Genomic DNA, 17,259 nt, shown 5'->3' with positions numbered 1-17,259 from the left:
AATTTGATAGGTCAGAAAGCTGGTATGATATATTATAACTCCTGGGCATTTTCTTGCAATATATACTGTACATATCAAATTATGTATACAGTTTCTCTGCCCCGGACACTATTGTTGCTGGTACCAATGCACTACAATACATGTAATTATCACCCGTATCAGACATCTGAGCTGGTCATTTACAAAACCGTATTGCCCTACATTTTCTGAATATCGGGAAGGGTAGGTATATTGTTTGTATTTTCCTCGGTCTCAATGCGCATATTTACTTTGCATGTAGAGACGACACAAAATATACCTTTGTATTTTCCCTGGTCTCACATCGGGCATTTTAGGATGATTATAAAGAGATACGCTTCATAAGGATCCGCGCACCAACAAATATGTCATAATAAAGACAACGCTGGATCCAAGCGCTTGCAAGTACGTCATAATGGTAAAGTAAAGTGCAGAGCCTAGACCGATATTAACATGACACAATAGAACTCTATTTTTAAAAGAAATATCCCCATTATCATGATTTTTGCTCTAGGTATCTGATTTGGATGATAATAAAAATATTGACTAGCTCTTCTTTCGGGGAACATCAAATATATTGCCCTTAAATGACCCATATTGCCCTCGTCTAAAGACTCGGGCCAATATGATTCATTTGCTGGCAATATATTTGATGTTCCCCTCAAGGCTAGTCAATATTATATAAATATACCAACCAGAGAGAGAGGGGGGGGGATGAGGAGATGGGGGGTGGGAGGAGAGACAGAGAGGTAGATAAGGATGGAGAATAAAAGACAGGTGAAAGGAGATGGGGGAGAGGTAAAGACGGATAGAGGGAGAGAGAAAGAAAGAGGGAGAATTAAGAGAAGGGGGTGGGGGGGTAGAGACACACACATACACACATTGATAGATAAAGACTGATAAAATGTATTTTAGATGGGAAATGACTTTAAAAGTGAATTTAATGTTAATCTTTGCACTAACATTTTGGCATTATTTACCCTTTGTATGACATTGTGTTCAATGCGAACAACCCCCCCCCCCCCCTAAAAAACCCCAACAAAACAAAACACAAACTTTGGAGGAAAAGTTGAATTTTTTACTCGCAATTCATATCAATGTCGGATACCCCATTTTAAAAGAAGTGCACAAATTGTCCTTATTAATTCGATTATAATCATTAATATGCCGGACTTTATGCTCAACGTTACCATTCGTCTACCACTACTCTTTGGTCAGCTTGATCATTTTGTTTATAAGATTCATGGCATGTCTACTAAGTGCACATGTCCAATTAAGAAAACATCTCACAAGTGACATAACGGATGTTACATGTACTTTTTAAAATTAAAACTTGCATTGATATCCGGTATATGGAACTATAGATCCATTCCCACTGCACAGATTGTATAAAATGTCCCAATTTTACATAAAACTGAATTGCCATATTCAACACAACATTCATAGCGTGATCGACACATTATAATATGACTAAGTGATTGTTCCATAAGCACTGCAAGGGGTAATTCTCTATTTTTCTTTATTTTACTTATTAGAACCAAAATATTGTTAACATGATGATCGTCTGTCACAGATCGATGTCCGATTTCTCGGCATTTTTGGCGCCCAAACTACTAACTGTGAAAAGGTATCACAGTTCCAAGTTTTCATGATCATCAAAGTGTTATATCGGAAGACTATTAACTAACAAAATTTTTGTCCAAAGTATATGGTGGACCCCGGTCGAACATCATTGATTAATTTATAAGACTATCAATCTAGATTCGGTTGTTAATGTTGCAAAGTGCAAGACCGTCTCATGTACATGTAATGTTATGGTTGCTTCACTACTTTCTCAGATAAACAGTATCATATCGATGGTAGTTCAGGTGAGATACTAATAATATTATTCAAAATTTGATCAATCATAATCAATTATCGTTATCGTCGACAAAAGTTAGATCAACAATATCATGGGGTATTTCAGATTCAGGGAACTTCGTTTTGACTTCCGGTCTCAAAGAGTTCCTAACTTTGGCTGGCCACGTTTGTGAGTAACTGATATTAGCTGTGACTCTGTCCACCTTGCGGAGCTGAGCAAGGGTGAGTTTCTTAGGTCCTCTCCTTACGCTCCCCAATCCAAGTTTCTTGGGAGGGATGTGCCGCACATCTGTCAGAAGCGTCTTGTTGTCGTGTCGCCGAACTTCCCGGTTCCTTTGTCGCTTTGCATTTTCAAGATAGGAAAAGGTGGTTTCATTTGGACTTCTGGTCAAGTTACCAATCACAATTTTCGTCTTTGATTTGTTATTCTTATCCCGAAGTATATCTCTATGAATATATTTCTTTGATGTGTTATCTAAGTACTGGGATTTGATATTCATCCGAGTATTAGCCGGATCTGCTGAAGTGATTTTCTTTAGGGCGTTGTCACTGAACTCTGCGCCAGCTTTCTTTGAGAAGTCGCCTAAATTAGATTCTGCAGAAGCGGCATTCATTGATCGTGTCACTGTCAACGCTTCTTTCATGTCTTTCCCATGAATAGAGAGGATCCCCTTCTTGATTCGAAGATCTGTTTGGGGGTTCGTATTAGCCCCGCTATGATCTAAGTAGCATAGAATGATATACATCACAGAAGAAAGGGCAATCAGGCCTCCGATGAGATGCAACATGTTACACATGCATAGTCTCTTCATATTGACTCACTTCGGGACACACAGTTCTTAATTGCACCTACTATCATCATGAAATTATATAGATTGTCAAGCATGATATAAGTGGGATCATAATGTCCGCTTCGAATCCAGCAGCTGTCATCGGCGAAAGGTAAATCACATCTGAAGCGCGTTTCATGAAAAAAAACAAATTGTCGCCTATTAACTCCGGTAAAAAGATTTTTATCCGACAGTTACCATAGGATGTGCTCCTCTGCCAATCAGAATCGAGGTAAGTAGACCGAAAAAGCAAATAAAACCCTCTCGTGGTTTAAACCTGTAATTCACCTTGAAAGTGTCTCGATACTGATCGACAGTATATTGTTTAGTATTTCCAATCTCTCTCACAATGATGTCCTGGCCTCATGAACAGACTTGTCAGATGCTTTATCCGACAAGTCCCATTTTATCCGACAGTTACCGTAGGAACAGTGCCTCTCAGCCAATTAGAAATCATGGACAGATGTCAGATCTGACGACTAGTCGGATGAAAACATTGATGAAACACTCCCCTGGTTCCTCCATGCTGGTGCCTCCATTACAAAAATTCTCCTTACTGAACACGGTGATCGTAAAATTCCATTTCCAGTCTTACTTTTGCCTTCTCTCTTCTATCGGATCACAAGTTTCGACAGTACCAAAAGATGTCGTAATGATCACTCTACTGTACCTGCTAGCCCTAGACAACCTCAATGGTAACACCACACAGCAAAAAAAAACTGTGGTGTTAACCGGTGTACATATCATCACAGTTCATCACACCAGTTATTTTATTACACCGGTGGTACATTGACAGTGTTAGCTTAACACCTATATAACACCTTTGGTTGTTACATTTACACTCTTTGGTGTTATGTTCAATCCGGTCTAGGGTGTTTTTGTAACACCTCAGGGTGTGGTCCTCGATCTATTAACACGAACTGGTGTCAGTTTTAACACCACGGTTTTTACACTGCAGAAGGTTGTCTGAAGTCAGAGAGGAAGAATAATAATTCATCGGTGTTTTTATAGGACGATACCTGTTCACTGTCATCAAAATATACGAATAGTTCCACACTATCAGTTTCAAGCAGTTACATGTGGCAAGAGATGATATCTGGTAATTCGGAAAATTCTGTCCCACCATATTACGATCAAAGACATGCAAGTGTAAATCACGATTCTCCACAATTTACTGCCTGTGCTTCCTTAGGTCTGTCCATTGAAGTGCCATCATTGTGTCGAGTATTTAAGATTTCCTTTAAGCATGAAATAATTCCTTCACGTGCTACTCCGATAAGTCCGTTTTGGAGCGACCTCCTAGTCGACTGGACTACAAATAGTCATTGATATTCACTCTTATTTACGTGCAATGCTGTGAAAACATTTTTTGTAAGTGATATCGGCGGTAGATCCAATAGGAGGTATCGTTTGTATTATGTATCATTTCCTCATCCAAACTTACTAATAAAATGTTTAATCACTATTCATTTGATATCCACCTTCACTATTGTAATAGTATTGTAATGATATTGTTGATACAGGGTGCACTTTCAAAACTATTCATCATTATAAGCACTTGAGGTGTTGCCTGAATGCACATCGAAACTGAATATCTTTTAATTTCTTATATAGAATCAGAAACTCTTCCTTGCTAATGACATGTTATTAATCAATCAAATGTCCCCTTAGATGAATGTATAAGCATGTTCCTTCTGCTTGCATTGCGTGGTCTGGTCTCAATATTAATGCAATATCAATATTAATATCATCCGCAACCTTTACAACCTTTGCGCTTCTTTAAAGGATTGACTGATGGTCATACTATAATCATATATTCAAAAGGACAGGCTCGTCCAAAAAAGTTAGCATCTGAATGTTGACGGTGGTTGATAGTGAGTAGGTCCGTTCAATGATCAACCTGAATTAAATAGAAACCCAGACAGATATAGCAGTCAGTATACAGACCCGTACAAGTTGTAGTTACGGTCGTTAAGCATGTACCCCATCTGCAGAGACAGGTGCTAAATATGCGAAACTTGACGCTATTTCAGGGAGAACTGCATCGTCGTCATCTAGTTAGTAGCTTCTGCTTAATTATTATGCAAAAATATTTTTGAAGAGTTTGTATGTTTGGTTCTGACGAGTAAGGATTCCGTTCTCCTCGTCTCCATATTATAATGGAGAAAGGATAATATATATGCCTTTATATCCTCTCGCATCACACACCATGAAACAAATAAACGCCTTGCTCGATATACCATATGGCATTGTAAATAAATGGTGATATTATATGCTCCGCTATTCTGCATATAAGGTTTCATTTCCCGCCTCATGAAATATTGATTGGTATCGAGATTTGAACAGATGTGCGGGTGAAAGAAAAAAAATAAACATGATACTGTTTATTCAATTTTCCGCCCCAACGTCTTTCATATCTCGCTCCGGCGCTGTTTTAATTAACATTTTTCTATAAAGCCGTTGTTGGCTAAATTGTTATACGTGTGTGAATTAAGAACGGCTATAATTAAACACACCATTGAGACCTTCATTTTACATAATTATCAATGAATTAAAACATTTTTACAGCTGCTGATATGTGAAGTTTGTAATCACAATTTAAAGGTATTATTTAACTTTGTGAGCAGCCGATTTAAAAAATTCTCAAACCAAGATGAAACATGTGTACAAGTGCATGTATTAGAACTAATAAACCCTGAAAACAACCATTATTGAGAATGAAAAGCTAAAACTAAGGGGCAAACCCCGATTTTGTAAATAGGCGTCTTATAGACACCTAAATAGTACACATAAGTGTATGGGATGAAATTAAGATGGTGTTTCCGGTCACTTTATATTTCAATTTTTGAAGCACTAAATAATCATTTTCGAACGCAATTTTTTCTGGGCTTCATTTTTGGAACATATCACAGACACAGGTGACAAGTGTGACCTTCTAGCTCAGATTTTTTAAAAGCCAAACCAATGTTAACCAATCACTTTAAGAACCATGCACACTTAGACACTTGAGATGCATCGTTCGCGTTCCTTTTGGGGTGCAGCTATAAACCCCTTAAAATGTTTTTTCATGTATAGGGTGCACAGTTAGAAACATTTTGTTTGGCTGGAGAGTTGTACTATTTAGGGAAAGTGTAATTTACACAGCTTGTAACAGTGGCGTACCTAGGATTTTCTACAGGGGGGTATGGGGCAAAAACGTCCGCCAAAAAATTTGACAAGCAAAAAAAAAGGTCTTCAATCACAAATAAAGGATTTCGTACCAAAAAAAAATGACAAGCAAAAAAACAGTCTTTCAAGCTCGTCAGGGGGGGGGGACAGGGAAACGTCCTTTGCATGGGTATGGCTCGTCAGGGGGGCAGACTGCCCCCTGCCCCCTCGTAGGTACGCTAGTGGCTAGGGAAGCAATATTATAACAAGTGGAAATTTTTCTAAGAGGAGTATATGTATTTTGAGTTTTTGACAGACGTGTATCAATCAGGTATGATTATTTACGTCTGGGACCGACCTTTAACGTCACCATCCGAAAGACGTGATCATGGCTCGAACCTCGAACTTCTGCATCAATTTGTAACTTCCCCCACAGCTTGGATTACAGGCGCACGCCACAACGCCAAGGATGCAAACCGAATTTCTTTAGAGCAAACAAACACCGTTTTGTGTTACAGTTAGTGATCTAGTGATAATACGATACGATGTAGAATAAACTAAACTAAAAATGAATAAATGTATATCAGTATTTATTTAGTAATGTTTTAAGGAACTTTGATCTTTCGTTCTAGCTAAACAAATTTTATGTTTTAGAAACAATAATTAATGGAAATATTGTTTCAATATTTGAAAGTGTGTTGAAATTAACTAAAAAATAGAATGATGATATAGAAATTGGCTCGATTATTGCAGAAGCACATATAATGCACTCGAACCAAAACATTTATGTTACACTTATGTAGCCCGTTCTTTACTATTAAAGCAAATTGTGAAAATTGAATATAGTGATGTATGCTTTAGAATTAATTTGCGGCAAAACTGGCACTGTTGAAAAGTCTGTAGGTGCATGATTAGATCTAATTTTTTACATCCAAACCAAAATATTCCAACCACATTCATAGCTGGTATTTATTTTGTTTTTATTTCATTATTTGAGGGACAGGGTGAGGGTATGACCTTCTAAAAGTAAAATCTGATTTTATAACACACTTCAACATAATATCCAGCAAATAATTTCTTATTTGACCCGTTTAGCTTTCTTTCCTTTTTTTTTCTTGGCCCCTCGGATATCTTTGCCTGTGTCGATCTATCATTATCTACATCATACAGTGCGTATAAAAACGGGACAGTTTTAAAAAGTTTTTTAAAATTGTTTCAAATTATGATATCTATATTTTAATGTTAATAGATGCTCTGAAATCTTATCTTTGAAATGACATTTAAGAAAACAATTTTTTCATGCTTGAGCGAACAAGGGACGCAGCTTTTGTCGGGGTTCAAAAAAAGGCTTGCACCAATAAAATGGCGGAAATGGCAAATTTGATGATCAGACTTCTTGCTAATCAGTAGACTTAGTTCCTTTTAACCTTTTCATTATCTTTGCCATGATTTTCGAATTATGCTGTCAAATTTGATTTTCAAATTTATTTATTTGCTTGAATTATTATTTATTTCATTTAAACTTCTTTTATACCTTTGAATTTTCCTTCAAGTAAGAAAAGAAAACCTTTTGTCAACCCGAGCAAGAAAAATTGCGTTATTAATTGGGAGAACTTGTAACTATTCATATCCTTTTATTATGTGAAACTAATATGGTACCTTTAAAAAACATGAATCATATTTTCAAGGGGTTATTGATTCCATGAACAAAGTTTAATTGTGTGCTTGACAGGATAAACAGGAATGATTCAAGTTTCAATAGCGATGGTGTATTGAGTCAATTTTGAAGGAGCTAGATCAGAGGCAGATCGGATAAAATGTATCAAACAAATTTGTAAGCGAGCGAAGCGAGCAAGCAATAATTTCCACTTTTTGTGAAAATTTCCAATTTTGTCATAGATTTTGACATAATATTCAGAAAATAGATCATATTTCACTTTCTGTCTTTCCTTTTATTTCCTTTCCCCATTTTTTTTTTTTTTTCATTGGGGAGCACCCCGAGCCCCCACCCATTTCTATGCCACTGTTCAAAGGCACCTGCCATAAACTCTTTAGCACGCAACGAAAGGATTTGGGGAAAAAATGCACGCTCTCCCATACTTCGGTTGATTTTTGTTTATTTTTGCTTAAAGAAGGAATATTCAAAGCAAACATATTTAAAAGAAACAACAACAGAACAATTCAAGCAAATTAACAGATTTGATAATGAATTTTGACCGCATAATTCGAAAATTATGGCACAGATGATGAAAAGGAAGTCTGCTGATAAGCAAGAAGTCCGATCATCACATTTATAGTTTTATGCCATTTTGGCGCAAGTCTTCTTTTTTAAGCCCAGAGAAAAACATTCCATGTACGCTGTTAAAGCATGAACGAAACTAAATATTTATAGTGGCATTTGAAAGATAGGACTTCAGAGCACCTATCTACACCGAAATATAGAAATCATAATTTGAAACAAAAAATTTATACTTTTTAAATCTGTCCCGTTTTTTTTTTCTTCATACGTACTGTATAAGGGAAGGCGGGGTAAGTTGAGCGATTTTTTTGTTCTTTATTCAATTTTTTTTCACTTGCTAATTCTCTATAAATCCTCTAAAAGTAAAGCAACTGTTTGCGAATGGTCCTTTCTGCCTGCATATCAATGGCTTTTCAAGTAATATAATGAAATTATTTTCATGCATCAAAATTTGCCCAGATGGTGTGAACTTACAACATGTACAACTTCATGTAAAATAGCCTAGTAAAAAAAAGATTAACCAATTTTAAATGACCCGGTAGTGGATTTAGCTCCTTTTAGAATATAGCTCTCTCGATCTAGATCTGCTGCTCTCTCTCTGCAATAATCCCTCTACGTTTTCTTCCCGTCAGCTGTGGACATCGCTAGCTAGCAAAGCCAAAGCCAAGGAATAAACCTGCTAAAAATAGACAGTTCTGATAATACTCAGAATTTCTCCTCGGTTGAGAATCGTGAAATAGAATATCTGGTGAGTTGCAGAATCATTCAAACCCCCTTTCACAACTGTGTTACTTTTGACCCTTTTTTCACGATACCGGTAAAATTATTTCAGTAACGTCAAGCCTAAGTTAGTAAGTATGGCTAGAGTCCCGAGCGGAACGCAAGTGAGAAGTTCCCCCGGAAGTCGGCGCGAAGCTTCTCGATATGATGGGGTGGGTCTACGTCTACCGGGGTCATTAATTTTGAATAAGCTAGTATACCCAGTTGTTGTGTGTCCGGACGATCAATTTTAGAAATTCATTTGGAAAAAAATACAAGCAAAGTTTCATCAATTTTTAGTACAAAATGTTAGAAAATATAGAGAACAAAATAGAAGATGATTGCAACTATTGAATTCATAATAGTATTAGTAATTTTTTTAATAGTGTAATCTAAAGACAAAAAAGAAGGCTTCAAAATTGTAAAGTGTCCGGACACCCGACCCCCCATCCTACCGGTAGATTGATTGAGTGGGACGTGGGTATACTTTTGGGTGGGACCGTGGCGTGGGGGGATATAGCCCATGAGTATCAAATTTAAGAGAGCCTATAATCATGATAATTATTAACTAGCCAATTGACTTGTCTTGATTGATAAAAAAACAATGCAAAAAAGGGCTAATTTTCTTGGATCTACTTTCACACAACGTTGCTTATTCTAATATAAAGACAGTAAAACTTGGTCACCTCTTTTCTTGTGACTTGTGTGTGTTGCCTGTTGGTGTGTGTGCACTCTTAATGCCAATGCAATGGGAGTTGAAAGAAGTCACCAGCACGGCGCTGATGAAATAAAGGGCAGCGAATGGACTGATCACTTAAACCAGGATAATATTAAATGTCACATAAAAAGTATGAGAATGCCCATATCTTAAGTTTTTGCTGTGAAAACTTGAAAGACAGGGGATAAAAACATCATAATCCATTCCAGTCACCTGGCAGTCTGCATCTGTTAAATCTTACTTTAGTCTTCTCTGAAGTCTAGTGTCATTTAAAGGACAAGTCCACCTCAACAAAAAGTTGATTTGAATAAAAAGAGAAAAAAATCCAATAAGCATACGGTATACATATCACTAAAAATTTCATCAAAATCTGATGTAAAATAAGAAAGTTATGACATTTTTAAGTTTCGCTTTATTTCACAAAGCTGTTGTTGTTGTTTGTTGAAAATTAATGGCGACCAGTCATATTTGACTATTATCGCCAAGTCGTTAGGCCAACTATTATTTCTTTTCTTTTTTCGACGTGTCTTTAAAAAATTGTTCCTCTCCTTTTTTTCTTTTCTTTTATTATTATTATTATTATCATAAAGACCAAATGTAGGCCTATACACACCCTAGTTGGTATGCAAATGAGGAGACTGGTGATGTCATCCACTCACTATATCTTTTGTATTTTATAATCTGAAATATTCTTATTTTCTCATTGTCAAGAGAAACAGGGATTAAATCCTCCCAGAATATGTGAAATTAACATTGTTTTAATACTATGTGGTTCAGTCAAGTGGTTCCTTAATGTCAATTCTGTAAAAACTGCAATATTGTATAATTCAGACAATAAAAAACAAGAAATAGTGATGTCATCGACTCTCTCATTTGCATATCACTGAGTTGTGCATATCACTATGTTGTGAAAAATGATTATTTTAAAATGTCATACATGTAACTTTCTTATTTTTTACATCCAACTTTGATGAGATTTTCAACATTATGCTAGTTTGATTTTTCTCCATTCATTAAAATCAACATTTCCCAAAGGTGGACTTTACCTTTAAACTTTATAAATTTTAGACTTTATAGAGTCTAGAACTACTGTTTCCTGTTACATAATTTGCGTATATTTTCATTCTTTTCCTCGTCCTCAGGAGTCTGAGCCTCCGTAGAGTCACCATGAGTCTGCCAAAGGCAAAGATGGATAATTATTCAGATATCCAGGTTCATTTCACAGCCAAGGATTGGGCCAGGATCAGCAATTACGAGAGAATTTGTATCAAGAACATCAAAGAAAACTATGAGATGATGCGAGAAGTCGGTAGGTACATTTGTTCCAGGGCCCATAACACTTAGATTGGCATTTGATTGCTAATTGGCCTATCAGGACCATTGTTCCATGTGCATTTTACTCAGTAGACTGACTTGAAACCAATCAAAATTGTTCTTTCATATTCGCGATTAATTGCTAACTTTTGTGTTACCCACGAAATAGGGCATACAGGGATGCGCCGCTGGAATGGGTCACTTTTTTTAAAGAAATCCCTAAACATGGGGTATGGTTATATGTTGGAAAATCCCTATACATAGCCACAGTTTTTAGATACTGGCCTTTAAGGGATGATCCAGGTTGGATGTATGTATATCTCGATAAATAGAGTAAAATTTACAAAGCAATTTGCTGAAAATTTGATCAAAATTGCACAACGAAGTTATTGAATTTTAAAGATTTGCACTATTCTGGTGAAACAGTTCAAGGCATGTCTTCATGGATGTTCATTAGGTGGGCTGATGATGTCATATCCCCACCTGTTCTACTGTATTTTATTATGTGAAATTACGTTTATTCAAAAAGAATTTTACCAAGAACTAAAACAGTTGGCTTGACAACTGATTAAGTGCATTAGTTATGTATTGCCAAAACTTATTTCACCATAATGGAGACAAATCATACACACGAATGAAAAAAGGAAAAATTTATGATTTCATGTAGTAACATAAAAGGAAAGGTGGGATGTGACATCAGACTATGTAATGAATATTCTTGTCGATGTGCATATACCTGTTTTCACAAAATATTGATAATATTTGAAATTTAATAACTTCATTATTTGTGATCCAATCTTGATGAAATTTTCAGCATTTTGCTTTGTGAACGTGACGCTCCAAAATTCCATTCTGAATTGACTTTGTAAGTGTTGTGATAGACTCTAACATTACTAATCAAGAGAGTGCGACATTGGCGCTCTTTTTATGTGATTTTGACAGAAAAGCAAAAAGTACTAAAAAATGCTTACCTGTGTGGTATCAGTCAGAAAATTGATCATCTAAAAAACCTCTAATATTTCATATTTATCTGAAAGTGAAAGTTCTAATACTGAGGGACCGTATAACAAGCCTGGCTTCCAAAGGTCTCCTCGTCTTCCTTGTCCTTATATTACTTTCCTTTAATTATCGATATTTGTTGCTTTTAAACGTTTTCGACATATGCGTTAGCGTATAATTGTACATGTATCTAGGATCAGTAAAGTTCATTCATTCATTCATTTTGGGACAAGGTGATGGAGAATAGCAGCCTCATTTCTATGTAAGGCTGTGATGGGGTAACCTGCCAATTTGTCTATTATCAACTCGTCCACTTACCACATGGTCTACATTAGTTTAGTCTTATACCATACCGTCCATCAACATTTCATTTAACAACCATTTGGTCCAATTAATAATCACTTTGTCTAATCACCAGTTCGTCTTTGACCATTTTGTCTAATAACCATTTGGTCTAATACCCATTTTCTTTTCATTCATTTCTTAACACTTTTCCTAATAGACCAAATGGTTTATGGACTAAATGGCTATTGGAACAACTGGTTATTAGACGATCACGAAGTAGTGAGTGGACGAAATGGCACTTAGACCACGTAGATAGTGGATGAATTGATGATAGACCAAATTTTAGTAGACGAGCTGGTGATTAGACAAGTTGGAAATAAACCTGTGTTGGTCACAGGGATGCTTGTGCTGCTCTTGCTGACTTGGCTTGTGATCGTAGCTTGATGACATCACGTGATAAGCAGAGTGTATATCAACCACTGTATGTGCCTTTTTGTCACTTGCACACATGTGTTTATGCCATGACTTGAAAACGGAAAGGTTCGACCTGTTTCCCCCCCCCAATCTTTGTTATGAGAACAAATATTTGATCATTGTGCTAGGTATCTTGTTTCTTTCATGACAATTCTCATGTAGGATTGAATCGTTAAATCATTTATTGCATTCTTTTCTACAAAAAGGATTACAGGTCAGTCCACCAATGTTCATGCGACATGGCAATGGAAAAGCAACACAGGTGGTAGAAGAAAGTGACGAGATGAATACAAGAGGTTTGTTGAATTCAGGAAATCTAACACATTCTTAATTTACTTCAATCCAACGATGCACTGATCAGTGGAAATATCTACAAAAACAATCCACGATATCAGTTTCAAGAAGTTGCACGTGGCACATCATAAGTCCTTCACAATTTTGCAGCAAAGCATTGGATTTCGATTGTCATAAACAAAAGAAGCATCCCTCTGAGATTATCAAGTCAGTTCTTAATAAAATTATTTATCATCTATGGTGCTAACCCCCCCCCCCCCCCCGGGGGGGGTAGTCAAATGTATTGATTTTACACATGTGTGACCAAATTATTTCCAAACGACCCCTAATCGAGTTTATTCTGTGTGTGCAAAATAACCCCCTAAATGTATTGATTTTACACATGTGTGACCAAATTATTTCCAAATGACCCCTAATCGAGTTTATTCTGTGTGTGCAAAATAACCCCCTAAACATTTTTTTATTTACACATTTGGTCCCTAAACAAGTTGTCGCCAGAATATGACCTCAGGAAAAAACATACCTAAACATGTTTGGCTAATCTTTAAAAAAAAAAACTTTGGAAAAAAATACCATAAAAACTTTTTACCCTTAGACGAGTGCATGCCCGGCCTGCATCCAAAAATGAAAAAACAACCCCTTTAAACGCTTTTTGGTCACGTAGGTGTACAGCAATATATTTGACTCTGCCCCCCCCCCCCCCCAGCTGATATCACCTGTTCATGTTGTATAGAGTTTATTTTGCTGTATTTAATTGCTTATTTTTGCCCCCCAGAAAAAAAATAAATAGATAAAGTATACACATCATAATGCATGGGAGCCATTTCTTGAGATGCTAGAGCTATATTTATTAATATTTTCCAAAAGAGAAGAAAATGTAATTTGTATCATTTGATAGTCATGGAAAAGTCATGGAATTCTGTTTTCAAATTTCTGTGAGAACCCTGTAAAAAAGTTGTTTAAATTCTCTTTCATTTCTTTTGTAAAGTAGATTCTGGAATCTATAGATGCGCGGACTGTGGATCACCTTATGCTATTCCTCTCATCTTAGCAAGGCATCTCAAGTACAAACACGGCTTCAACGGGGTCATCCTGCCTGCAGATGGACCAAGGGGAGAGGTTCTCCAGATCATCTATGGTGAAATTAAACCCAACGATCCTTCGCTACATGAAAAGCGATTCATACTACAGGGGAGCAGCAGAGTAATATTTCAGGATGAATCATGCGGGGAACTATCCTATCTCGCGATTAAAAATCATGATGGAAAGGAGTCCCTTGCACCTGATCGAAGGTGTAAGGCGTTTGGCGATGATCGTCAGCCACAGGCAGAAGAAATGACCCATCCAGGGGAAAATGCATTGACTCAAGAAACAAATCTTGCAGCGCATGAATCAATTGAAAGTGATTACCTTTGTGGAGGAGAGTATTGCGAGGCATTTACTCCAGAATCTAACGATGCAGCACGTAAACCAATTGAAAGTGATGGCTGTTATGAACGGGAGCATTATGAGGCGTTGACTCAAGAATCTAATGATGTAGCGCAAAAACCAATCGAAAGTCATGGCGGTTATGAACGAGAGCATTGCGAGGTATTTACTCAAGGATCTGATGATGTAGCACATAAACCAATTGAAAGTGATGGCCGTTATGAACAAGAGCATTGCGAGGCATTTACTCAAGGATCTGATGATGTGGCACATAACCCAATTGAAAGTGAAGGCCAATGTGAACATGAGCAATGTTGGAAGATTGATAGTGATACAGGTCCGTCCAGTAGACGTGCACGAGTTCGTAAGAAGCCGTGTGTATGTGATCTGTGTGGTAAGGGCTTTTATGACGGAGCAAATTTGAAGAAGCATAAACGAATCCATACAGGTGAAAAACCCTATGAATGTAAACAATGCGGGAAGAAATTTAGGTATAAAAGTTCTCTTAATAGACATACACGAATCCATACAGGTGAGAAGCCCCATGTTTGCGATCAATGTGGTAAGGCATTTATTGAAAAATATACTCTTACACTACATAAGCATATCCATACAGATGAGAAGCCCTTTGTATGTGATCAGTGTGGTAATTTGTTTACTAGTGTACGAGATCTCACAACACATGAACGTGTCCATACAGGTCAGAAGCCCCATGTATGTGATCAGTGTGATAAGGAATTTTCTCAGGAATATGATCTCTCACAGCATAAACAAATCCATTTAGATGAAAAGCCATTTGTGTGTCGCCAATGTGGTAAGGCATACACAAGTAAAATTAATCTGAAATCACATATGAAAATACATAAGAATCTACATAAGAATCTGAAATCACATAAGAAAATACATAAGAATCTGAAATCATGCAAGAAAATGCATAAGAGTGAAAAAAAGTCACATGCAGAAGGTCAGTGTGGAAAATCCCTCGTAACAAAATTTAATTTTAGATTACATAAAATCACCCATACAGATGAGAAATCCCATGTATGTGATCAATGTGGCAATTCATATACTAACGTACAAGATCTAACAACACATAAACGAATCCATACAGTTGAGAAACCCGATGCATCTGATCAACATGGTAAGGCATTTAATCAAGCACATGATCTAAAAAAACATGAAGTTCACACAGGTGAGAAGCTCTATGTGTGTGATGAGTGTGGTAAGCGATTTATTTACGCGGGTGCTCTATCAACACATAAAAAAAGCCATACAGAAATACAGAAATCATTTGCATGTGATCAATGCGGTAAAGCATTCAAACGAGTGCATCACCTCACGAGACATAAACGAATCCATACAGGTGGGAAGCCCTATGTATGTGATCAATGTGGTAAGGCATTTAATGATAGCACCAATTTGGTCAGGCATAAACGAATTCATGCAGATAAGAAGCCCTTTGTGTGTGGTCAGTGTGGGAGGGCATTTCATGATCCAAGTAACCTCAAGAAACATGAAAAAAATCATAGACTTAAGCAGCTTCATCAAACACATCATCCAAGCGTACATAAGCAAGTCCATACAGGTGAGATACCCAATGCCTATGTATGTGATCAGTGTGGTAAGATATTTAGTCAAGCACATCATCTAACAAGCCATAAGAAAATCCACACAGGTACTAAGAAGCTCCATGTATGTGATCAGTGTGGCAAGGCATTCAATCAACCTTACTGTCTCAAAAGACATAAACGAACGCATACGGGTGAAAAGCCCCATTTGTGTGATGAATGTGGTAAGGCATTTAGTGATGCACGGTACCTCCGTGTACACAAACAAATGCATACTGGTGAGAAGCCTTTTGTATGTGATGAGTGTGGTAAGGCATTTTATCGGGAGTATTGTCTAATAACCCATAAACTAATTCACACGGGTCTGTGTCCACACGTGTGTGATGACTGTGGTAAAGCATTTACTCATGCAAGAAATCTAAAGGCGCATAAACGATCCCATACAGGTGAGAAGCCTTTTGTATGTGATGATTGTGGTAAGGCGTTTGGTCAAGTATCCCATCTCAAAACGCATAGACGAATCCATACAGGTGAGAAACCCTATGTGTGTGGGGAATGCGGTGAGGCATTTACTTACGCTATCAGTCTCAATACCCATAAACAAATCCACACAGGAGAGACACCCTATGTATGCGATCAATGTGGTAACGCATATCGTCACAAAAGTACTCTCACAATTCATAAACGATCTCATACAGGTGAGAAACGCTATGTATGTGATCAATGTGGTAAGACATTTACTCAATCTGCCCATCTCAAAAGACATTTTCTCATCCATACAGGTGAGAAGCCTTATGTATGTGACCAATGTGGTAAGACATTTAATAAAGCTGGTAATCTCAAATCACATAAACGAATACATACAGGTGAGAAGCCCTATGCATGTGATCAATGTGGTAAGACATTTAGTCAATCCTGTAATCTTACAAAACATAAACAGACCCATGCGGGTGGCAAACCGTATGTAAATTCATTGTTATTGTGAAAAATTCAGCTATTAAAGAGAAATTCCAGTAGTTGCAGTAAACACTGATTTCATGAGAAAGTCTGTAAAACAAGGCTTAATTGTCAGTATATCATCGAGGATCTAGATCTGGTACAGTTATATTAACTGAACTTTGTGAAATCTTGAAATCTACGCTGAAAAATGTTCACACCGAAGATCCCCAACACAGATAAGCGCACGTGGGACAATGTATAATTATTGCTTAGAGCGTCGGGCCCGACGCCCTACCCGAATCCTGTGCTTATTTGCTGATTTCTCAGCAATTACACAATTTCTTCCAGAATCCTTTGGCACATGCGTTTATTTATACAAACAGACAC

At 37.0% G+C, this 17,259-nt stretch overlaps 1 protein-coding gene across 1 annotated transcript; it reads left to right on the top strand.

Annotated features, from left to right (window-relative positions):
- Positions 1–8,716: 8,716 nt before the first annotated feature.
- Positions 8,717–17,005, top strand: LOC121417217 (zinc finger protein 585A-like). The gene is made up of 4 exons (XM_041610842.1): positions 8,717–8,842; positions 10,714–10,880; positions 12,850–12,939; positions 13,929–17,005. Exons 2-4 carry the CDS (start codon positions 10,739–10,741, stop codon positions 16,916–16,918), a joined length of 3,222 nt encoding a protein of 1,073 aa, XP_041466776.1. The 5' UTR covers positions 8,717–8,842; positions 10,714–10,738; the 3' UTR covers positions 16,919–17,005.
- The last annotated feature ends 254 nt before the right edge of the window (positions 17,006–17,259 follow it).

This window comes from Lytechinus variegatus, chromosome 6 (genome assembly GCF_018143015.1).
Source record: "Lytechinus variegatus isolate NC3 chromosome 6, Lvar_3.0, whole genome shotgun sequence".
In the NCBI taxonomy this organism is placed as follows: Eukaryota; Metazoa; Echinodermata; class Echinoidea; order Temnopleuroida; family Toxopneustidae; genus Lytechinus; species Lytechinus variegatus.
The sequence above is the reverse complement of the archived record's forward strand: the minus strand, read 5'-3'. Positions and strand labels throughout refer to the sequence as shown.